Source organism: Suricata suricatta, chromosome 2, assembly GCF_006229205.1.
Source record: "Suricata suricatta isolate VVHF042 chromosome 2, meerkat_22Aug2017_6uvM2_HiC, whole genome shotgun sequence".
NCBI classification, from domain to species: Eukaryota; Metazoa; Chordata; class Mammalia; order Carnivora; family Herpestidae; genus Suricata; species Suricata suricatta.
Window position 1 is genome coordinate 144,690,475 of NC_043701.1, and position 25,434 is coordinate 144,715,908.

Genomic DNA, 25,434 nt, shown 5'->3' on the forward strand with positions numbered 1-25,434 from the left:
TATATACACACTCACAATGGAGTACTATATGGCAATGAGGAAGAATGAAATCTGACCATTTGTAGCAAAGTGGATGGACCTTGAGGGTGTCATGCTAAGCGAAATAAGTCAGGCATAGAAGGACAGATACCATATATTTGCACTCATAGGTCTAACAGGAGAAGGGGGATAGAAAGCTGGGGAGACTGAGGGACATAAATCATGAGAGACTATTGAATACTGAAAATGAACAATGGACTGAAGGGGAAGGGGGAGGGAGGAAAGAGGGTGATGGGCATGGTGGGGGGCACTTGTGGGGAGAGGCATTGGGTGTTATATGGAAACCAATTTGAAAATAAACTATTAAAAAAATAAGTAAATAAAACTTCCTTCTGCTTACAAATTCCTTCCTGTTCTCTTCACCAGGGCCCAGAAAGGGTTGTCCCTTCCTTGTCTGAGTGGCCACCAGCATGAAGGAGTGGGTCACAGAGCTGGGGCAGCTGTGACACAATCCCTTCCCCTGGTTCTGATACTGAGGAAACGTACTCACCTCTTGCTAAGCAATTTTGCACCTAAATTGGCTTCAACTCATTAAAATCTGCAGCACTCCCAAGGAAAAAAATCATCGCAGCTCTCTGAGGTTACCCTCCACCCCCAGCTTTAGTAGCAATTAGACATCACTCCACTACCAAGCACTCTTCAGAAACGGAGCCAGAGTCACCAAAGAGTAACTGGAAATTAGAAGTGAGGTCATCTTCCCCTTGCTAACGAAGTTTCTGGCAATGTCCCTCAGGGGCATCCCCTCCTCACCTTTGCCAGGTTGTGTGTGCTGCACAGAAGGAGGCTCTCTTTGGCTGGATTTCTCCTTACAGTTCCTGAATTCAGGACATGAACCCCACTTGGGGCAAGGCCATCCCCAGCCTGGTCTGCACCAGGTGGGTGGGGTTCACAAGGTTTCTGAAGCTGTAGCCTGGGGGAGGGGTGGTTTAGGGGCACCTCCATAGGGGCAGGAGACAGAGTTTCAGAGAAGTATTTAGGCACAGAAGCCCCCCAAACAGGCACATGAAGAGGATTTGAGAGCAAATCTGAGCTCTCTTTCCAGTAAAAAACGCAGCACACTCCATTTTCTGACAATACCATAAACTTACTTTTATGACACTAGTTATAAAACCCTTAACATTTGTCTAGTGCTGGCAGTTCGTTTTTTTTTTTTCTTAAAGATCCAAATGCAAGAGAGAGATTTGTGACCCCAAAGCTGGTTTGGGGTTTATAAAATCAAGGTGTCATAAAAGTAACATATCCTATGTACTGAGAAAAGATTAGATTCTGTGCCATGAAGCTATAGGCATTCATAAGGAATCCTTTATTTGCATCTTCTACTACTTGCATTTTTTTACTTTGTTTTATTCATGAGATAAGACCCTAAATATTACCAGAGGGTAAGTGATTTCCAATGTGCCAGCAATGGACTAGGGGTAAGTAAGATGACAAGTAAATACTTCCCTGATGACCCATTTCCCCTCCAGCATGACACCATTCATCACCCTCCAGGGGGCTCTATCATGCTGTCTGCTCTCTGATGATACACCAGGAACAAGACTGGGCGGGCACATGGAGGTTTGTGAAGACAAAAGGGCCTGGGAGGTGTGGGAGCCAAACTCTGACTGGCTTGGTCAGAACTCGCTCATTTGGACAAGTAGGAAGTTGTGTGAACTAGCATTACTCACCTGAACCCTTGGGTCAGAATGCCCATCCTTTTGTCCAGAAATGACCCCCTTTTTAAAATTAACTCATTAATTATTTATTATAGTGAGAAATAAAAAAAAAACCCTTGTGAATCTACAGTTAACAATGACCTTGACGTGCTATTCAACCATTTGTTTCTCTCCTTCCTGCTGCTCTTCCTCTCCCATCTGTATGAAACACTATCATGAACTTTGTATTTAATCATTACTCTGGATGTGTGTATGCATGTGCTTTATACATTTTAAATGGGTATTAAGTTGTATGTTGTTTTCTATTCACTGACCCATATGAAATTGCCTTTAATGCTTTTTCTGATTCAGTGTTATTCTGCTAAGATTCAGCCATGCTATTACATGAAGGTGTAGTCCATTCATTTCACTGCAGGTCATATTTTTTTATCTTGTTCCAGCTCACTTGTATTCTTTCCAGCGTTCTGATTATTAGCATTGCCACCCTGACCTTTCTCACTTCTGAAGCGTGTGCAGGAATTTCCTTTGGGTGGATACATAGGAGTGGCATCGCTGGGTTATAGGGTATGTGGATGTTCTGTTTTATAAGAGAATAACAAACTCATTTCCAAAGTGGTTGTACTGGGTACACTCCCACGAGCAATTAACCACCTGTTACTCCCGTCCTGTCTACCACCTCTCACTACATGCCAGTCTAATTGGTGTAAAATGATATACCTTCATGGTCTTGATTTGCATATCCTAGATCACTAATGATTTTTAATATCTCCTCCTATGATTATTGGCCATATGCACTGCCTCTTCTGTGAAAGGCCTGTGCAAGTCTTTTGCCCATTTTTCTGTTAAATTGTTTGAGTTTTTCTTACTGATTTATAAAAGTTCGTCCTCTAATCTTGATATTAACCTTACATTGGTGATAACACGTAAATATCCTCTCCCAGTGAGCGGCTTTCTTTTTAATTTTCTTTAAAGTGTCTTACAACAAATGGAAGTTTAATAAAGTCAAAGTAGCCATCTTTTCTTTTAGAAGAAGTACTTTTTGTAGCACTGTTGCAATGAATCTTCATAAAAATGCTATATGGATGGGAGTATCAGCTCTCTATGAGAGACAAAGAAAGCAGAGAGCAGAAACTCAAAGGCCATTTGGCCCAGGCCTTACATTCATAAAAAGCCTTAAGTCAACTTTGTATTCATTATCTCCAAATGAGGTCACCTACAACCACAGAGAGTCACTTATCAGGGATGAAGGAAGACCTGGCAACTTGAGGTTAGAGTGCCATCCCCTGACAATCACTGAAAACAGAGATTTTATTAAATCTCATAAGCATGTGGGTAGCATGTTTATATTGCAGCCTGTTATTTTTGTTAAGGTGTCACTTGGTTAAATGTAAAGATTAAAAATTTGCCATAACATATACTTCTGAATAGTTTATGTTTCTAAGGAGACCTCCAAAGGGCCTCTCTCAACTCTGAGAGGCTCCAGACAGAAGGAGTGGTGTGCTCCCTTCTACACAGTTGGTTAGTACAGAGCTGGGATTCACACCCAAGTGTGTCAGGCTTCGGAGCCCAGATGCTTTCTACTGTTGAAAGTGGCTAAATGACAAGGAGAAGCCATCATGAGCTAACTGCTCTGTGAGAACAGAAGGGAGGGATGCTTGAGGCAGGGTGGGATGCCTGTCTGCTCAGAGGCAGGAGTCCTGGCCACAGGCACATGTCTTTCTTACACCATTGACTAGGGACCTCAGGGACAGTAGTCACGGCATGTGAAAGTCACTGGACAGAAGGACACCACCACCAGTAGCATCCCTAGAGGACACCTGTCTTCATCCTACCATCTTCCTCCTCACTGACCCCTAGGGGCTTTGCAGCATGTGGTGGGTAAATGCCAAACACAGCCTGGAACTCCAGGCATCACAACCTAACTAGGAGTGTGACCCCATGTTTCTGATCCTCATCTGTACAATGGGATAACAATGATTAATTCAGGCCATTGTAGGTAATTAAATGAAATAAATGAGCAGAGTCTAACCCACTGCTGAAGAATGATGGTTGTTACTATGTCCTTCTCTCTGGCCCAGGCTTCCTCTCATCCTGCTCTCCATCAGTTTCCCCAACTACAGCTTCCATCCTAAGTTTGCTGTCCTCACCACCATCTTCCAAGCACACCTCTTTTCCAGAGCACAGTCCCACAGAGATGCCCAACTGACCAGCCCTTGCTCTTGGCCTTCCCTGACTGCCCACAGGGTGCCCACTTTCTCCTCAACCTTGTCCCCTCAGTCCCGCCACCTCTTAGCTGGTCCTTGGTTTCTGCTTTTGCTCAGTGTTCTCGCTTGGGTGGGCAGGCCCTTCTGGGGCACCATCCAATGAGCCTATGAGGAAGGAGGTCTATATGTGGGGACTTCATCTGCCTGTTCTTCCCTGACCCTTTGGAAACTTAGTCCATAGCTAATGAGCAACCCCTCTGCTTCTGTTGCCAAGAATGGGCATCTACCTAAAGAACGTATGCATCTCCTGTGGACGTTCAGATGCCTGGGAGAAATTTCTATCCAACTGGCTGAAGATGGATCACCCTGTAGGTGACAGGGCTACTCAAAGAAGTTGTTCTGGGAAGGTGTCTCCTACCTTGCAGATGATGGTGCCCATAGCCAGTCATAGCACACATGTGACCAGGTGGCCTGCTCCCACCTACCTTCCTGATGCCTTCTGAAGGACTGGACACACAGTTGTCCGCACCTCCATTCTTGCTGATGGTTCGCCAGAGTTCAGCAAATGTGCTGTCTTGTTCCAGGGGATTGGTGCCCTTGGCTCGGAAGTACTCATATACAGCAGAATCCCGGACGGTGCCATAAGACATATCAACTTGTTTGGAGAGGTCCTGGAATGTCCTGAAATGCAAAAACAAACAAACAAACAAACAAACAAACAAACAAACCAGTGAAGCCTATATACATGTTGCACACTGCAGGAATATAATTGGGCTGCAAGGCCCTCCCAAGGACTGAGCCCAGCTGTGGCCCACTATTCACATTCATCACTTCCAACTTCAAATGGCTCGAGTTCCTCAGCCCAGAGCATGATGTGTCAGGGCCTAATCCTACCACAGTTATATTTCCTCAGTGTAGATTAATTCAATAAGGTTATTGAATACCTAAAACCAAGTCCTGTGCTGAGCTCAAGAGACAAAAGGATGAATAAGACATCATTCCTGTCCTCAAGGAGCTTCTAGTCTAGCCATAGAAATATATAGACAGACAATCACAATACAAGAGACAGAGAAACATGGGAGGCTGGATACTAAAGATCTCCAACTCCAATGCCTACAGCAGAGGAAGGAAATACATGTTGAGAAGATTGATGATGGTGACTAGTCCCTGACACTTAGAACTGGTGTGGGCAGAGACACACGCTCAGGTGGGCCAGTGACTATGCATGTCCCCTCCAAAGCTTGTGGCTCTTCTAGAGTTCCACCCAATTGTTGCATATTGAGAATTACCCCTCAGTTTATCTTCTAATAAAGAAATAAATCTGGGGCACCCTCCTACACTGTTCATGGGAATATAAACTGGTACAGCTGCTCTGGAAAACAGTGTGGAAGTTCCTCAAAAAATTAACAACAGAACTCCCCTATGACACAGCAATAGCACTGCTAGGGATTTACCCAAGGGATACATGAGTGCTGATGCATAGCGGCACATGTACCCCAATGTTCATAGCAGCACTTTCAACAATAGCCAAATCATGGAAACAGCCTATATGTCAATCAATGGATGAATGGATAAAGAAGATGTGGTTTATCTATACAATGGAATACTACATGGCAATGAGAAAGAATGAGATCTGGACATTCATGGCAATGTGGATGGAACTCGAGGGTGTCATGCTAAGTGAAATAAGTCAGACAGAGAAGGACAGATACCATATGTTTTCACTCATAAGTCTAACAGGAGAAACTTAACAGAGGACCATTGGAAGCGGGGGTAAGAGTTAGGGAAAGTGAGGGCCACAAATCATGAGAGACTCTTGAATACTGAAAACAAACCGAAGGCTGAAGGGGAGGGGGGAAAGGGAAAGGGAGTGATGGGCATGGAGGAGGACACTTGTGGGGAAGAGCACTGGGTGTTTATGGAAACCAACTTGACAATAAACTATACAAAAAAAGAAACAAATCTGGGTTTTATATGAAGTCTCTTGATTTTTAGGTGCTGACAATTATTGAAAGACGGTAGAGATAAATCAAAGCATTTTTGAGAGCCTTGGGTTTATTGTACATGAAGGAGAGCAGGTAGTTCAAGCCAGGTGCATGTTTGGGGGGGCAGTGCATCAGGAGGGCCCACCAGCAGATGTCTGAGCTGGGGATTGAGAAGGAGAGGCTTCCTTGGGGTGGGAGAATAGTCAGACTAGGAAGGACCAATTGGCACAAAGCTCTCACTTGCCTTAAGTGAGTACCACTTGATTCAGTGTGTTGAGAGAATATCACATAAGGAATAAATTGGCAAAAAAAAAATCCCAAAATGCTTAGTGATGAGCCAGCTTCTCTCTCCAGGCTTCAACTAAATCACTGTCTGTTTCTCTTCTGGAAATCTGTTTCTCCTTTGAACCAACAAGGATGATCATCTCCACCTTTCCCTGAGTCACCCTTCCCATGAAAAGATCCAATCTTCTCAACATAATCTACACAACCCTCCATCTTCTGGTCTCATCTTCAGCTGCTGCTCCTGCCTCCATGCAATTCCACAACCAATGCTGAAATGAGAAATCTCACACAGTCTCCATCTATGGCACCAGACCACAGTGCTTCCTCTGCCTGGAACCTCTTTATCTCGCACATCCACCTGATATTCTTCCGCAAACACTCTGAAGATCCGGGTGCCTCCCTTCCCCATGTGAATCCATCATCTCCCTGTGCCATCTCTACACCTTGTGTGGTTTCTATGGCTACACAATATCACTGTGATTTGAGAGAACAGCATCCCAGAGTGAGAGGAAGCAACATCTCTGGAGTCCAACTACCTGCCTTACCTCCTGGCTCCACCAGCATGATACTGCAGGACTGGCAGTTTAGCTAAACTCTCTGTGCCTCAGTTTTTGAAACACTTAAAGCACAGCCAGAATTAGAGCTTGTGGTAGAGGGCTACCATTAAGACTAAGTGAAATGATGTGTGTTTAGCTCATAAAGCAGTGCCTGATGCAAACTCAGTGGCCAGTAACTAGCAGCAATTATTCTGCATGGTAGACTGTAGGAATCTGGAGGACGAGAGCTGAGGCAGCCTCCTTTTTACATCCATGGCACTGGGTCCAGGGTTGACATCAGTCTTCACAGCATGCTCACAGAGGAGCCAACAACGGGTGCTTCCTTCTGCTTTGAAGATACACTCCATGGAGTTCCTTTAGACCTTGCTACATGGCCCAGAAATGGAGCTCAGTATTTGTTTCAATACATTACAGATGAAAGGAAACATAAAATAACAAATTCGATGAAGAAATCTTTCTAATTATTGTTCATTATTTATATCTAATTGAAGCAAGATGTTCCTTTGCTTGAAGGGCCCCAAGGGTTGTAACTCTGTTGTAATTTGCCTGTAATGAAAGGAGGGGGGATTTTTTTCCCCACATTTTTTATTTTTCTCATGGTAATACAAACAAACACAAGGCTTTGATGAATGGGAAACATCAGGATGAATTACACAGTTGAGTCTAAATACTGAACTGCTCTAAATTACTGCAGTTTCCATGAGTATGGAATGAATGCGTAACTGCCAAGGAGCTCAGCACTACTGTTCCATCCCCACATTTGAAATGGAGATTTCCTCTCACCTCTTAGTATTTATTCATGATGGTGCCCTTGGCCAGAGGCTCAGGGATAATCTCTGGATGACAAAGTAGGCAGCCCAAATGTTTATGGCTTCATGTCCATTTCTGTCCCAGTAGACCTCACTGCTCCCACTCCCAAACACCACCTCCTCTTGCTGTGCCAGCCTCATGCTTCAGCCCAGTGGCCTCCATATATCACCTTTCACAGCCATGAATCCATGCAGAGGGATGCACACATGCTCTTTCAAGGAAAGTTTCTAAGCTCACTACCATGCCCAGCACACAGTAGTTACTTCCCCCATACTTCAGTGTAAATAACACTGTCAAAACATTGGGAGGTTTAGGCAGGAGGACTCCACCCTTCATACACTAACATCATCTCCTTTGGGCACTCATCCTTTCATCAGACTGTACAGTTTTGAAAGGGATTCAGGGGGAGAAATAAAAGAGCATAGAAGCAGTGGGCCAGCCAGGTTCTGAGCCAACACTGGCGGTCAGGGGAAGACAGATGTGCACATCAGATAGGACACCCATCCGAACAAGCGAGGTTGCTTAGCTCGAAAAGCCAGAACTAGCACACTTAATATAGCTTCTCAAAGTAGTCTCTTCAGCAATAACTGCTAGAAAGTGTCTCTGCACCTCATCACAGAGAGATGAAGATCTGCCCATCACAGGTGCCATCTCTAGAAACCTCAATCACACATGCTGACAACAGGTTACAGTCATTCAACCGGTTGTCCCACCAACAGATGCTGAATAGCCACTTGATAAGGCACAGTGGCACACATAGCAAGGAATAAATGGCAGGCGTCCTCACGGGGTTCACAGTGAGGGGTGGAAGAATGGTCAGAGGAGTAAAGCAGTAGTAGTCGTAACTAAACAGCATGAGAGCAGCTGGCAATGAACAGAGCTCAGGAAAGGTTTCATAGAAGAGAAAATGTTAACTGAGCCAGGAAAGATGGTGGAGGTAGCTAGATGGAGAATCAAGGGGTAAGGTGTTCCTGCAAGACAAGGTATGACCTGAGTAGGCCCTGAGTGTCCATCTTGGACACATGCCATGGGGAAATTCATATCAGCTAAGACAAAATAGCTTTGGAATCATACAGACATGGGAGTGAATCCTGCCTGTGGATATTTACTTAGCTGTTTGAGGTAGACCAGTAGCTCTCAAAGTATGGTCCTCAGAGTCACCGAACCAACATCATCCAGAACTCTTGAAGAAATGCAAGTTCTTAGGACTACCCCAGTACTACTGAATCAGAAACTTTGGGGCAGCACTCAGGAATCTGTGCTTTTGTGGGCCCTTCATGTGAGTGTGATGCACATGCGGGTTTCAGAATCAACAGATGAGGCCCTAGTTTTCTTAACTCACACTTTCTCACAGATTTGGTGAAGATTAAGGATCACAGACATATGTCTGGCACATAGTCAATGTTTAAAAATGTTAGCCCTTCTGTTAGGCTGTTAAGCAGTTGTTCAAATGGTCAAAACAAAGAACAGTGTAAAGGAGTAATCACTCAGTGTTGGGGCTGTCATGGTCACAGCTGGATGGAAGTAACCAAGGGAAGGCAGCTTTTCTAGACTTTTCTAAGCTCAAGAGATTGAAGCCTGTCTTGGCATCTGCCCATTTGCCTCCCCAATAAGTAGCCTGTGTTCAAGCTTCTTGATTCCATCTTATTGCCAAGGAATGTGCGAATGCCTCCTCATCAGCATCCAATGGGTCACCTTGTGAACAGTACACATTTTAGGAACCCAGGATGCCTAAAGTGACAACTAGTAGAGGAATTCTGAATCCAGAGTTAGCATGGAGACACCAAAACTCCTTTGGCAGACCATATGGACGCTTGTTTTTGAGAACCATTATGGTGAACTGCCTAGCAGAGGTTTTTCCCAAGAAATTAGTAAGTTTCTGGGTGACGGAAGCTTCCAGGGGTGGGGGGGTCTTTATTTATTTTTATTGAAGTAGTTGACTTGCAATGTTACATTAGTTTCAGGTGTATTACATAGTGATTCAACAACTCTATGCATTAGGCTGTGCTCACCGCAAGTGTCGCTACCATGTGTCACCATACAACACTTTTATAACATCACAGTCTATATTAGGGAAGGAAGCCTTTAAAAGCATCTTCACCAGGCTGTCCTGTCTGTGTCCGCATTCACTAATGAAGTGTCACATTACAAGTATGTACACTTTGCAGCTGACCCTGTAGACTCCCTGTAGAAGTCTACTGCCTATTTCCTTACTGTTGCATCTTTTAACAACATGTAGTATTGGAATCCTACCATGGCAAGGCTTAGTCTTTCCTCCAACCTTACTTTTGAACCAGTATCTTTCACTCAGTTGTGCCCTATGGAAACTGGGTTTGAAACCAATGGGAGATGCTTCTCTATATCTCCTGGCCTGGATGGCTAATTTTGAGGGTCTCCCCTAGCTGAAAGCATAGCTGACTCCCACAAAGACACCAGACTGCTCTGCAGAAGGACTTTGAGAACATCCTTTGCCTCTGAGACCAAATAAACATACACCTTCTGGAAGTCCCATGACATCTCCTTTAGCTGTGGCCAGGGACAGTCTACCCAGCTCGGCACCACCTCTCTCCCCATACCTTTCCCCATAAATCAATATTACTATTTCCTAGATAAGTTTTCATTAACAAAGAGAAAAATGTGTTTGCCACATGAAAAAAATCAATAATACAGAATTTATAAATACATCTTTGTATGTTATAGAAATATTTACATTGGCAATGGAGATAAATACACTTGCAACAGGAGCAGAATCAATATACTATATATGTAAAACAGATTTTTAACAACTGTGGGGTTGCCATAATCACAGGCCAGGTAAATCTAAATCCCAAAGCCCTATTATTCTTCCTTAAAAAGAAAAGAAAGTAGTGGAGTGACCCAAAAGGCATGGGAGGGTGGGAATGCTCATCCTCATAACGTGAAGCTTTGTGACTATAGCCCACAGATGCCTTGATGATCATCCCAGCAACCTCCCTTCCCTATTGCTCCTGTCTGACTCTACAGGAGATGATGCTACCTGAGCCACTTGGGATGGCCTGGCTGGCTTTCCACAGGCTCCTTATGAGACCAGTGCTCCCAGGGCCCTACCCATTTCCCTGCCCCTCCTCGGTCTCTTCACCAGGGCTCCCCACTGTGCCTCCAGTCACTCTGATTCTTCTCCCATGCAGTGTTCTCCTACCCAAGGCTTTGCCACATTTCCTGGTCTCTCCTTCCCCACACCTGGGTCTCACTGAGGTGGACAGGACCTCAGGGAAAGGTGGAGATACTCTGAGATGCCTCTCAACTTTGGGCTCCGAAAGACTCCACAGGTGTCTTCATGCTTCCACTGATTGATCCAAAAACACATTTTCTAGTATCTGCTTGTACAGAACACTGCTCTAGATGAAGGATACAGCATGAACACCACCAAGTTCCCACTCTTGTGGCATTGATGTGGTAGAGGTAGCGAGACAGAAACAAACATATGGACAACAACAGACACACAAGTTATGATGGAATGCCAAGGTCAGCAAGCTTTCTGGAAAGGGACAAATTGTACATATGCAGGCATGAGGGTCCACATACCACTCTGTCACATACCCCTTGGTATTGTGTTTTGGGGGTTTTTGTTTGTTTTAGAACACTTTAAAACTGTTTCAAAAAAGAAAAACTGTGTTAGTTTGCAGGCTGCTGATGTGGCCCATGGGGGCACTGTCGGCAGACCTCTGATGTCACGTATCCAGTGATCAAAACCGCTATGAGGATTAATAAAGCAGAGTAAGGATTATAGAAAATAATGGAGGGAGAGATTAGATCAAGTGTGTAGGGGGTGTTTTAGCCCTTGGGGTTCACACTGAGGGCATGTGCTTCTCCAGCACTTTGAGGGTGCCCTTGTGGGTGGGGGCAAGACCTGGAGTCGCTGTGCCTTCCAAGCAGAGGATGGCAGGCTGGAAGTGTGTTTCAGCAGAGGAACAACCCCCTCAACATTTACCAAGGCCCATCGTGGAGGCTTGGGGGAAGGTGAGGTGGGGGATGACACACACTCCTTTGTATCCAGTCAGTCATGAGAGCAACTATAGTTCTGAATCCCAGCCTGGGGAACCCTCTGGGGACATTAGTGACCCATCAGGCTGAGGGTGGTATGGCCCATGACAGGAAGGCACATCCTGTAGGATATAGGAAGCTGCAAAGCCCTTCTTCAAATGTGAGCTCTGTGTATGACCACAGAGATCCTGGTATGTACTGAGTACCCAGTGAAACCATGCTCCGCTCCCTCCCCAACCTTCCCTCCACATTGCTTTCTCTCCATATTCCATGTTTTGAATGCTAGGGAAATAAAAAGATGCCCAAAATAAACTGCTAGGAAAAAAATATATTTGTATACAGAAGATCTGCATTCTGGTAAAAAGTAACCATTAATACATGTAAATAAATATAGGAACAAAAACAAGGGGAATAAGCCCTGAACAGTTGTGAGACTTCCACATTTTACAAATGTGTTTCTGTAACATTTGCATTGTTTAAATTACATTGTAAACACAACGCAAATCCTTAAAATTAAAAATCCTTCTGCTGCCTAAGTGATAGCTCTGGGCCTTGGGAACTTAGCTCTGTGCTGTCGTTGTCCTCTGTGTTCACCCCCTCTGCCAACTGCCCAGCACAGTCAAGATCCATGGGGAGGAGAGGAGAGGGGCTCCTCTCCTACCTCATCAGACCCCTACCCTTCTGGCCATGAGATACAGGCTCTAATGGGCTGTGATAGTTGTACCTGCAGCCCCCAGAACAAGAGGAAAATGCCTAGCCTAACCCAGAAAGGCCCAAGCCATCCTGGGCATCCAGGGCCCATTGGGACTGAAGCCTCCTCACCAAGGCAGGCTGGAGTTTCCTTCACTGGTGCATCTTCTGGATTGAGTCCAAGCCTGGTACCCTGGCAGCCAAAGTTTCTGAAAGGAGGGCATAAGCGGTCATATGTTTCAAATTTGCCAAACTCAATCTAGACCGTGTAAATGAGCAGGGCTCAGTGACAGGTCCTGAGGGATGAGGCTGTGAGTGTCACCTCAGCCTGGGTCAGAAGATGCTGAACCAGGTACCAAACGAGGCCCTGGCATGTGTCAGAGGCTGAATGTCCACATCCTCCACTAAGTCAAAACCAGGCAATACCATCAGCAAAGGACACTCAGTCTTGAAGCCTCCTGCATTCCAGATCCATCTCCTCCAGCCTTTTCTCAAGTTACTCAGTTCTCTGGCCTCCTCCAAGCCTTCACTCAGCTCATTATCTGTCCACTATGCTGGGCCATGCCTTCTCCATAGGACTAAAACCCACCTACCCTCCATCATCTCAGCTGACATCTCCAGTAGGAAGAGCAGATTCTCTCAGATCTAGGCTTGATGTTTGTGTTCTAAGCATAGCCTATCCTAACATCTACCCCTTTAGATTTTATGTGTCCATCTACATGTCTGTTCTCCACCTCAAAAGTGAGCTCCCTTGAGGCTGGACTCTGTCCACATCCAGATCCTTGTCATTTCACATATGGTCTGACAGACAATAGGTGCTGACTTTGTGTTTCCTGAAAGAAACAACTTATCTGGTTTAAAACAACTCTGTGCTTATAGCTAAATATGGTGGGGGCGGGAGTAGGAACCAGGCTGGAGACCAGCACGGTAATGGGTCTAACTTTAGAATCACAACCACTAACCTCAAGTAGACTCTTATGCAGCCTGGTGAGTTTCCAAACTCCCCTGCCCAATTCATCCTCCCACTCTCTTAGATGACTTTCAGACCATGACCCTGCTTCCCATTTCTTAAGACAGTAGAAGTAATCAGTAGAGAACTTTGCTTCTTTATAAAGAATTTCTTTTTCTAAAACCACTGAATACCTGCCAGCCCAACTCTTAAAATGGTGGTCAGTCCTTGCTCCTACTTCTACTTTACTGTGTTTGTCTCCTAGAGCCCATACTTTCTTGCCTTCTCAAATACATTGCTCTTACAGTTGTCACCTCTATCTCTGACATTATGTAATTGCTTCTCTCTACGGATCATTTCCACTGGCATGAAAACACATACATCTATCTTTAAAAAAAACAACAACAAAAACCAAAACACCAAAAACTCATTCTTTGAGATCATACCCTCCTCCAACCACTCTCCAGTTCTCTGGGGAGTTGTCTGTGTTAACAATCTCCATTTCTTTCTTCCCATTTCTCACGAACCTACCTTGGTTAAGTTTTCAACACTGAACTGAAGCTGTTTTTGTCAAAGTTATTGATGATCTCCCAAATATGTGGCCAATTCCCACTCCAGACTCTACCCTGACCAGCAGAATTTGAGAAACTTGATCACTCTGTCCTTCTTGAAGACATTCCTTCATTTGGCTTCTGGGACATCACTCTTAGTTCTCTCACCTTGCAAGTGCCTCTTTATTCCTCTCATTTCTATTACTTCTCTCCCCAGACTCTGAATTTTGGGATGTCCCAGCTGCAGCCAACAGATTCCTTCTCTTCTCTAATGACATCCCTTTCACCATGACTTGGTCAAGTCAACTGGCTGTAAATACATGTATTCATTGATGCCTCCAATGGACCACCCTAGCCCTCACTCACTCCACTGATTCTAGGCAACTCCCCACACCACACGCCATTTGGATGGCTAATAGGTCTTTAACAGAACATGTTCAAACCCAAGCTCTTGAATTGTGAACCCCAAAACCTACCACCAAACCTGTTTTTCCTAGACTCTGTCTAACTCAAACAAACGCTATTTTCTGAGATGCTGTGGACAAAAGCCTTGAAATCATTGCTGTTCCTCTCTTCCTTGCATATCTCACATATCAACTCATCATATTTGCTCTCTTCTACCATCAAGAGAGATCCAGAAGTAGACCATTTCTCATCACTTTCACTATGTACCATCTCTGTCTGATGTGGGTACTGAGACCATCTCCCTAATGGTCTCGCTGACTCCACCTGTAACTCTACAATCCACTCCTCAGGGGAATAGGTGGAATGATCCTTCAGTAGCTAAGTCAAATCATGTCCCCTCTTTATCCATAACCCTCCAATTACTTCCTTTCTCTCAAAGATACATCCACATTCTCACATGGCCTGAAAAGTCCCACATGATCGGAACCCAATACCTTTGCTCTCACCACAATGGCTTCCCTGCCTTCCTGCCTTGGGATTTCTGTAGCTGTTTTCTCCTCAGCCTGATATACTCTTCCCTCACATCTTTAATTGGCTCCCTTTCTCAGTGTCTTGGGTTTCTGATCAAATGTCACCTTCTCTGTGAGGCCTTTGCTGACAACCCTAATAAAACACCAGCCATCTTAAATTATATGATAAAAACAAAGAAATATATCACAGGCTTTTGAATGTCAGTCCTCCCCCTAGACTTGGTTGTTTGGTTTATTGCTATATCACCAGTGCCTACAATTGCATGACCACAGTATCCTGGTTTGCACAGGGCAGAGAGATTTCCTGGGACATAGACTTTCAGTGCTAAAACCAGGCAAGTTCCAGCCAAATTGGGATAATTTGCTCCCCACCTTACAATACTGCCTGGCACTTAGTAGACACTCTAATAAACATGGGTTATTATATGCATGAATAATATATTAATGAATTCACTTTTTCTCACTTTCCAAATGGGCAGGTTGGATACTGTGTTAGAAATGTCTTTTTCTTGAGTTGATCAGTCTGCTTTCAGGACAAGTGTGGGTCAGTCATCTCCAGAGAAGCAGGCATAAATGATGGCTTGAGAGCTAAAACAGAAGAACTGTAGCCTTGGGCCAGGAAACACAGCACAGAGCTGTGTGGTCAGAGAGCTATTCGAGGAACCACCCAGGAGCTCAGGGCCGGGGCCGGGTACAGGTACTCCCCAGCCTTTTTCCTCAGGATACTAAAGCTTCAAGATCCAGTTTCTTTGTGGATCTAGTGGAAATCAGCATTGGCTGAGAGAATCCTCTTGAGACTGAACCCTGCAAGCAGCAGCTGTTGGCTTACCCAGCTCCTATGCCCCTCGTGCTCAGTGGGAGCCCTGCACAAACAGCCCTGCCAGCAGGCAGTATCTTCATGCCAAGAATATGGCGGACTCCCAGCTCTCAACACCCGCAAATATTTGCTGCCACAAATCAATACAAAAGCAGGATGCACCATTAACCTTTAATATATCAGTGCTGGGGCTCTTAATCCATTATGAGGCTGTCATAAATGTGACTGAAATGCAAATCAGAGCAGCAGCCCTTTGGGAGGATGTGAAGGTGCCTTCATTGCCTCCTGGCACAGCTTGCATCCCCCTCTGCTCCGGAGACACAGTCTGAGTCTCTTCTCTCCCTGCTGGCTTTTGTTTTCACTGTCCTTCCCTCCCTCTTCTCCTTTCCAGATGTCTGACTGAGCCCCTCAATTATGTCAGCTTCCCAGGCAGTCAGTCACTTGATATGCTAGAAGAAAGCTATAATAATGCTAACTTCCAGACACTGTGCTAATACATCACTTGTATTGCTTCATTAACTTTGGCCATACTCTCATATAAAGTTATACTTATCCCCCCATTGTAGAGATGAGGAAATCAAGGCTCAAGGAGATTAAGTAACTTACAGAAGGCTAACAGAAGCAAACAGAAGGAAGAGCTGTCTTTCTACTATGCACTGCTTGATCCCAAAACCCATGCACTTGATTGTCATCCTGTAGCAATCTCAAACAGCCCACAGCCAAGTGTGCAGGATAAATGAGGAAACAGACAATCAAAATATCATGCAAAACACATTGTTAGAAGTAAGCTCAGAGTTATTGGAACAAGATGTGGAACCAATTGCAGCATAGCAGATGAGAGACTGGGGTGAGGATGAGGAGGGAGGGTTAACAGGAAAAGTGAGGCTTAAGTGTCAGCTTAAGGAGAAAACAGAAACTGACACGTGGAGGAGAGGAAAAAAAAGATGTTTTGGGCAAAGTTGACTGTTTTCGAACCACTGATGTTTGGAGAGAATGAAAGCTCCAGAGACTATAGCAACTTACTAGAAGGGAGAAGAAATGGTAAAATAATTAAGAAGCACTAAGGATAGGACCTCAAATACTAAGAGGGCGGTATGATGGGATAGAAGTTCAAAAATGATGGGAAACAAAGTACTGATTACAGGATCCAAGAATGTGTGAGATGGGCAGGTGGGCATGTTCTATGCACTGGGCAACGGGGAAGTTACCGCAGAAAACTGTCAGAGGTGCTTCAGAAGGCGGGACTGAAGAGGAGTGGTGAACCCATGTACTTGTACATGTGTGTGCATGCATGCATGTGCACATGTGTTTAGGGCCTGGGCATGCATATGCACATGCATGTATGAATATGCATGGAAGGACCCCAGGGCAGGAAGAAGAGAGGAAAGAAGGAAAGGGGGGATTGCTGGAGGGCTGGGACACGAAGACTAAGAGATGTCATGCAGCTAGAGGTTTTTCAGTGGTGGAATGGTGACCACGTAGGTGGAAGATTTGTGTGACAGAGAAACCAACCAATGCAGCTAGTGCAGGGATCATAGCACATGAAACATCTGTCCATCTGAGCTTGTTTATGGACCTGGGTACCCAGCACTCACAGTGTAAGAAAGCAGGGACTCAAGCCCTCCCCATGTGGGAAAGCTGGAAAGAAAACACTAGCACATGTGAGCCTGTTGCTGAACAAAACAAAACCAACTGTAATTAAATGTGAAGCTACAAGATGCTGGCTGTTCTGAATCAGTGTGCATGAAAATCACTCAAACAAGGATCCAGACTGATGGAGAGGTTAGGGAAGGGATTTGGGAGGAGAAAGGTATGTTCTGTTATTGATGAGTCTTGTTTGGGTGCAGGGATGGCAGGGGCCCAATTTGTGCCAAGTGCTGCGTAAGGGTTGGCTCATTTCATCTTTAGACTCAACCTTTGTGATAAATTATTCATCCCACATTATAGATGAGGAAATGATGAGGTTTTTAGGGCTAGTTTGTGCCAGGATCAGGTTGAGTTCGCTGGTCTGCCTGATGTTGAACTTTTCTCTAAGATGTTTGAGGGATCTTCCCATACCAGCTCCAACTAAGGATAGTGTCCATGCCATGGACCATGGACCTTTCAGTTATAGCTAGCTTCTCTTGGATGAAAGGCTCTTCAAGTGCCATTAGCAATGTCAGGGGCCAGACACACCACCAGGGGCCCCATGAGCCTCAGCCTGGCACTCTCTCTGGCAGGCACCACCTGGGGCCAAGGGTGCCTTGATCAGAGAAACACAGGATACACTGTAGCACCTGGATACTGGCAGAACTGAGCATGATCTTGCTTTGTGTTTAAAATAATTATCCATCCCATTAACTTCCCAGGGTTTGGGCAGGACACTCAGGACAACTCTGCCACTGTCCAACAGTAAACTCTCTGATGGGAGCAACACAACCGGCTGCAGAACACTAGCTCAACCACTAAGAGGTACTAGTTGGAAAAGCACGTTGTGGCTTCCACAGACCAGAGGACCAAGAGAAAGATAGAAACTCTTAGGGGGCATCCAAACATATCCACACCTTATATTGTTCCCTCTTTTTTAGTTCTACCTAACTGCCCTGGAGGAAGTTATCACAGTTCTCATTCTCAGGACTCTGACAGATGAATTAACTTGCTCAAGAGTTAGAGACTCATACCAACCTAGCCAGGACCCTATAGTCCAGCCAGCCTCTGCTTAGGCATATAAACCAGTCTGTTATGGCTACAAAGCCTGGCTAAACTTGACCTGCCATGCTCTTGAGAAGCAGGAGCAACATGGTCCAATTTAGTGCTATCACACTGGGAGTCTGGAATCTGGGTTCTGGGCTCTGCCCAGGGTATATGATGCTTTCCTGCTCTGAGGGGCACCCATCATGGGGTGACCATACAGGGCAGGAGTCCAGAACCTTGACACTGGAGTCAGACTATGGTTGTGAATTTCACACTACTGCTTGCCTGCTCTGTGGCCCTGGACAAACTCGGTCTTTCTTTGCATCCGTTTCCTTTCTATACAACAGGGATGTTCCCAGATTGACTGAATTCAGGAAGCGCTGAGAACAGTGCTGGCCCATGGGAGACACTTAGTATGTGGTTGCATCCATAATCCCAATTATGCAATGAGAGATTTGCACTATATTATAGTTATAAAATGCCAATCTTCATGGCAGGTCCAGAAGCAGCTGGTTTGCCTAGCATAGGGTTTGTTTGTTTTGAATGTGACTCCCCTTAATATGAGCATAATGATTCCTGGGTCACCACAAACCCCAGAACTCTCCTTGGTGTAAGCCTACACTGACTTTCTTGCCTGGCCCTGTAAGCATTTCTGATTGAAACCCCTGGCCAAGACGAGCCCTCAAGTCTTCCCACTGCGATATTTCATGACTCTCTGGCCTGGGTTGGCACTAAATCCTTACCTTATTTAGGATTCTCTCTTCTGACAAAGTAGCACCAAGAACTGTTTTCTGTGAAACATGGCTGTTTTCTCTGAAAACTGGAATCTCATTTTGAGGTGTCTGCTGGGACTCAGAGCTATTGTGAGGAGGATCTCACAAAGAAAAGGTCTCTAGCAATTAAAATCCAGTTTGTCTGGACACCAGGAGCTTTTCCCCTAAGGAGCACTTACAGCCACCTCCCCAGAAGCAGGGGCTGCCGGGGCTTGTCTTCAAGTCACGCCAAGGCCACAGCCACATCATAACCAACAGGGCTAAGCAAATTAACTACCTTCGAAAATTGCTGTGGGCCTCTCTGACTCTTATGGGGACATAATATTTTTCCCATACTGCCTTTGGATGAAAAATAATTCACAAAACCCAGCCACAAACCCAAAGCAGAGCCAATCCCTTCCTCAGTAGGACAAGAGGGTCTTTCAGCAGGAAGGGTTGATAGTGAATATTAGGAGGAAGCTGCCTGCAATCTTCAAGAGAAATAAGCCTATCATGGGATCCCTCAAAGGACTGTGTTATTCAGTCAATGTGCTTTCTTTGTCCCTTCAGGGAGCTGTGTCTCCCTGAAATGTGTCCCTCTTGCCACATTTACAGGGCATCGGACCAGGAAGGACAGAGCTGCCTCTCGTGCTCTAGGATTTACAATCTGGAGTTCCAGGACTAAACTCTATCTGGGTGTTTATGCCCAGATCACAAGAGTCACTCAGTGAACAACACATTTTAATCTGTTTGAGTGGATGAATGATGTATAAACCACACACCTCTGCTGCCTCATGCATGTTTCCTCATCTTCCATTCTGGATGTTCTGGTCAGATAAACAAACGGGATGCTTAAATCTCTCTATAAAGGCATTTCTAAAAATGCCCTTCATGGGTTTGACCCGCCAGGTTTGACAAAGCAAAAGTAAAGGGAGGGTTAAAAGAAAAGGGATGCCTCCCAATGCATCCAATGCCAAGCAGAGACAGGCTCTAGGCTCCTTATAGACCACAGTACTTGTCTTCAGGGAAGAGGCCACATTTCCCCCATGCCCGAATGAGCCATGTACAGCATTTTCCTGATGGGAGGCCTAAGAGAGGAACTTGGCTGACCAGAACAGAAGTGCATGCTGAGTTTTAGGAGGTGTGGTTCCCTGCTGCATGGTGTGCTAAAATTTTGAGTGGGGAGGCTATGATGAGTTCTGACCAAGATGCTTGTCCAGACGACCCTCCATGGCTTTGCATTTCTTTCAGAAGAAAGTAGCCCCTCCTAAACGCGACTCCCTATGCCTTGCGGGACTTGTATCCACTTGGTCCTCAAGCCAGCACCTCTACACTTTCTGTCCCGGCCACACTTCCCTATGTCCACTGGGGGGGTTTCCTCTCACCTCTGGTCCTTCCCATCTGCCATGTGGACCACTTCTCCTTCCTAAACACACAGATAGCTCCTCATATTCTATCACTACCTCCAGGATTCAGTTTAAGACATTCTCTCTGTTATGGATTAAATCATGTCCTCCAAAAGAGATGTGTCAGAGTCATAGGCCCCAGTACTGCAGAATGTGATCTTATTTGGTGACAGAGTCTTTACAGAGGTAACCAATTTAAACGAGGTCATTAGAATGGGCCCTAATCCAATGACTGGTGTCATTATAAAAGGGAAATTTGGACACAGTCACACACCCAGGGAGAACGCCATGTGAAAATGAAGCTGAGACTGGGGTAAAGAATTCATCCACAAGCCAAGAAATTCCAAAGATTTACAGCAAACCTACAGAAGCCAGTAGAGACACATAGAACAGATTCTCCCTCACCAACTTTGCAAGGAACAACCTCACCAACACCTTGTTTTCAAACTAGAGCTGGGAGCCAATGAATTTCTGTTAAGTAACCCAGTTTGCAGTACAGACACACCCCATTTTATTGTCCTTCATTCAGCTGTGTTTGCAGATATCGTGGGCTTTACAAATGGAAGGCTTGTGGGAGCCCTGCATCAGGCAAGGCTATCAGCACCATTTTTCCCAGAAGCATTTGCTTGCTTCGTGTCTGTCACATTCTGGCAATCCTCATGATATTTCAAACTTATTAGTGTTATATCTGTTGTGGTAATCATTGTTGTTACTATTGTAAGAAGATGGAAAACTTAGTCAATAAATGTATGTGTTCTGACTATTCCACTAACCAGCATTCCTTCCTCTCTCTCTTTCTCCCCCCCCCCTCTCAGGTTTCACTATTTCCTGAGACACAACAATACTGAAATTAGGCCTTTTAATAACGCTATAATGGTCTCTATGTGTCCAAGTGAGTCACTTTTTCACTTTAAATCAAAAGCTAGAAATGATTCAGCATAGTGAGAACAGGTCGAAAGCTGAGATAGGCCAAAAGGTAGGCCTTTTGTGCCAAACAGCTAGCCAAGCTCGGAACGTAAAGCCGTTCTTGAAGGAAATTAAAAGCGCTACTTCAGTGGAGACACAAATGATAAGAAAGGTGTAACAGCCTCATTGCGGATATAGAGAAAGTCTTAGTAGTCTAGATAGAAGATCAAACCAGCCACAACATTCCCTTAAGCTAAAGCCCAATCTGCAAGGCCCCGACTCTTTCCAATTCCATGGAGGCTGGGAGAGAGGAGGATGCTGCAGAATAAGTTGGAACCTAGCAGAGGGTGGTTCATGAACTTTAAGGAAAGAGGCCATCTTCATAACATAAAAGTGCAAGATGAAGCAGCAAGTACTGACATAGAAGCAGCAGCAAGTTATCTTGAGTATCCAGCTAAGATAATTCATGATTTCCCAGCAACAGATTTTCAATGTGGACAAACTGCCTGGTGAAAACACTATCTAGGACTTTCAGAGCTAGAGAGAAGACAATGCCTGGCCTCAAAGTTTCAAAGGATAGGCTGACTCTCTTGTTAAGGGCTAATGCAGCTGGTGACTAAGTTGAGGCCAGTGCCCACTCACCATTCCAAAAGTCCTAGGGCCCTTAAGAATTATGCTAATTCTACTCTGTTTGTGCTCAATAAATGGAACAACAAAATCTGAATGACTGAAATCTGTTTACAAATTAGTTTACTGAATATTTTAAGCCAACTGTTGAACCTATTTCTCAGAAAAACCAATTCCTTTCATAATATTGCTGCTGACAATGCACCTGGTCACTCAGAAGCTCTAATGGAGATGTACAATGAGATTAATGTTTTCATGCTTGCTAACACAATAGCCATTTTGCAGTCTGTGGATCAAGGAATAATTTCAAATCTCAAGTCTTATTATTTAAGAAATACATTTTGTAATACATTCCTACCATAGGTAGGAATTCCTCTGACAGATCTGGGCAAAGTAAACTGAAAACCCTCTGGAAAAGATTCACCATTCTGGATGCCATTAAGAACATTCAGGATTCATGGGTAGAGGTCAAAACATAATCAATATTAACTGGATTTGAAAGAAGCTGACTCCAACCCTCACAGATGACTTTGGGGGGTTCAAGACTCCCATGGAGGAAGTTAACTGCCAATATAGTGGAACTAGCAAGAGAACTAGAATTAAAAGTGGAGCCTGAAGATGAGACTGAATTACTGCCCTCTCATGATAGAACATTAGTGGACGAGGAGTTGCTTCTTATGGCTGAGCAAAGCAAGTGATTTCTCAAGATGGAATCTACTCCTGGTGAAGATGCTGTGAAGACTGTTGAAATGACAACAAAAGATTCAGAATATTCCACAAACTTAGTTGATAAAACAGCAGCAGCAGGGTTTGAGAGAATTGGCTCCAATTTTGAAATGTTCTACTGTGGGAAAAATGCTATCAGACACAAGGCATGCTACAGAGATATTGTTCATGAAACAAAGAGTCAACTGGCACAGCTAACTTTGCTCCTGTCTTTGTTTTAAGAAACTGCCACAGCTGCCTCAACCTCTAGCAAACTCCACCCTCATCAGTCAGTGGCCATCAACATGGAGGCACAACCCTTCATTAGATTATGGCTCATCAAAAGTTCAGATGATAGCATTTTCTAACAATATTTTTAAATTACGGTATGTATATTGTTTTTTAGGCACAATGCTATTGCACACTTAAAAGACTACACTATAGTGTAAACATAACTTTTATATGCACTGGGATTCACCCAAAATTCATTTGATTTGCTTTATTGGGATTTTTGCTTTATTGTGATGGTCTAGAACCCCCATATCTCTGAGGTGTGCCTATCCTCTGCTTTGGAAGCCCCAGGAAATGTATATACTTATGTGCTTTGATAATCACCAACACTTCCTCCATCACACTATTTCCTCATTGCACTGTATTGAGTCACTGGTTTTCCTAGTTCTCTGAATCAGCAAGTGCCATTCTATGAAGGTGGAGGGCGTGGTTTTTTCTTTCACATTTTTATCTCTAGAGCCTAACACAATGCCAGGCACACAATAGGAACAAATGATCTCTCCGCTATAGCAAGGTGTGAATGAATAAGTGAGTGAGTGAGTGAGTGAATTAACAAATGGGTAGGACAACCTCTGGTTATGGGCAACTCTTATATTATGGTCATTGTGTCAATTACATGGTAATATTACTCCAGCACTGTTACTCTACTCCTGCCCAGCCCCATAACTGTGTGATGCTCAATAACTGCATGATGAATGAAAAAAATGAATAACTATTGATAAACGTCTGAAGAGACCTGGGCTTTCCTGGAATGTAGAAAGCACAGTTTCCCTTCTAGGATGAGTTTATTCCTGGGGTCATACTCCTAGAGATGAACCCAACCACATGGAATATTCACTCAATCTTGGTGTGTAGCACAGTAGGAACACAGAGATATCGAGATGCCTAGTAGAGAGCTCCTGACTGGGAGGCAAAGATCATGGCCCCCTTGCACAGTTAATATGAGAGTCCACATGTACAAGCCTTCAGCAAGTGGAATCATGCTGTTTAAAGAACACCTACTAGGGGTGCCTGGGTGGCTCAGTTGGTTAAGCATCTGACCTCAACTCAAGTAATGATCTCATGGTTCATGAGTTTAAGCCCTGCATTGGGCTCTGGGCTGACAGCTCAGAGCCTGGAGCCTGCTTTAGATTCTATGTCTCCCTCTTTCTCTCTGCACCTCCCCTGCTTGCACATGCTCTCTCTCTCTCAAAAAAAATAAATAAACATTAAAAAACACCTACTAAGTGTCAGACCCTGTGTCCAACCCTCATGAAACCCAAGGGAGTTAAGCATGAACATTTCCATTTTCCTATGAGGAAGCGAAGACAAAGGGGTTAGGGACTTGTCTATGGTCCTGAATCTGGCAAGGTTGTGAACAAAGATTTCCCAGTGGCATTTGACTCCAAAAGCTCTTCCTTTCGAACTGACGGATTATTTGAGACTAGACTTCCATCTCAGATTTCACAGTATATGTTTTCAGTTTTTCATCCCTTGGATTGACCGAATGTATTCATGTTTATCATTCCACATGGGCTGATGAAGTATTTTCAAAATCCTAGCCAACTTTAACTGTGCTTGGGGAACCCAAACAATGAGCTCAGTCTCTTTGCTGAAGAGTGGAGCTTGAAGCCACAGCTGTGGGTACCTTGGAGGAGGTGGTGGCAGCAATACTAGAATCAAAGAAAATGAAACTTGAAAGGGCCAAATATGTCCCCTCTCAACTTGGAGAATTTCCTTTCAATTTTCCACATGAACATTTTATTAAGTGGCATGTGTCAGTGAAAGCATTGGCTTTGATTCAAACAAGTAGACATTTGAATCCAGGCTCTGCTATGTATCAACTGTATGGAATGGTTCTCTGCGTTGGTTTCCTTATCTGCAATATTAGCTCAGTGTAGTAAAAATTAGATAATAAAATGTATGTAGAACACATAGACAGCTTGTAACACATAACTGTATTGTATAACACAGTGCATATGATGTACATACATATATAGAGAACATATGTTATATCAGATAATATAGTAAAATAACAGTAATTCTTCAATAAATAATACCATTGATGGAAATGGGTGTGACTGGTATTTCAGTAGACTCCTCCACTGGGGCCACGTACTCCAGTTCCCTTTCCACATAAGCAAACCCCAGCTGCTTTGAGGGCCAGGTTGGGGCAGTGATCAGCCCACAGCAGGCATCAAAGCTCTGGTCTGAGCTCAGGATAAGAGGCATCCATAGATGCATACAGCCTCTAAAGCACCACTCTGGTCCACGTTGCCATTCTTCTCTTCTTCTTCCCATGACTGAAAAGGGTTACCATGGTAATTAAAGTATGAGATCCTAATTCTTATGATATTAGTTAAAGTGAAAACTGCAGATGGTGTTTAATAACAACTTAGTCCCAGCAGGTTCCAGGCACTTTACCTAAATCAAACATATCATAAAGTTGGCATGAGAATCACAGAGGCTAGCCCTGCCACATCTGTCCCGGGACACATGTTCTCACCTAGACTGAAAGTAACAAACCATCTCTATTACTTATGCAGATGTGGCCTTAAATTGCCTGACAGTCTGATTCCACCCCACCACCTCCTG

At 44.4% G+C, this 25,434-nt stretch overlaps 1 protein-coding gene across 1 annotated transcript in view; it reads right to left on the reverse strand.

The window, feature by feature from the left end:
- GRID1 (glutamate ionotropic receptor delta type subunit 1) overlaps positions 1–25,434 on the reverse strand; it is a 693,764-nt gene that overhangs the window by 42,140 nt on the left and 626,190 nt on the right. Inside the window, exon 13 of the mRNA XM_029919939.1 lies at positions 4,384–4,579. Coding sequence (XP_029775799.1) covers positions 4,384–4,579 — 196 coding nt within the window. The remainder of the gene's footprint in view (positions 1–4,383; positions 4,580–25,434) is intronic.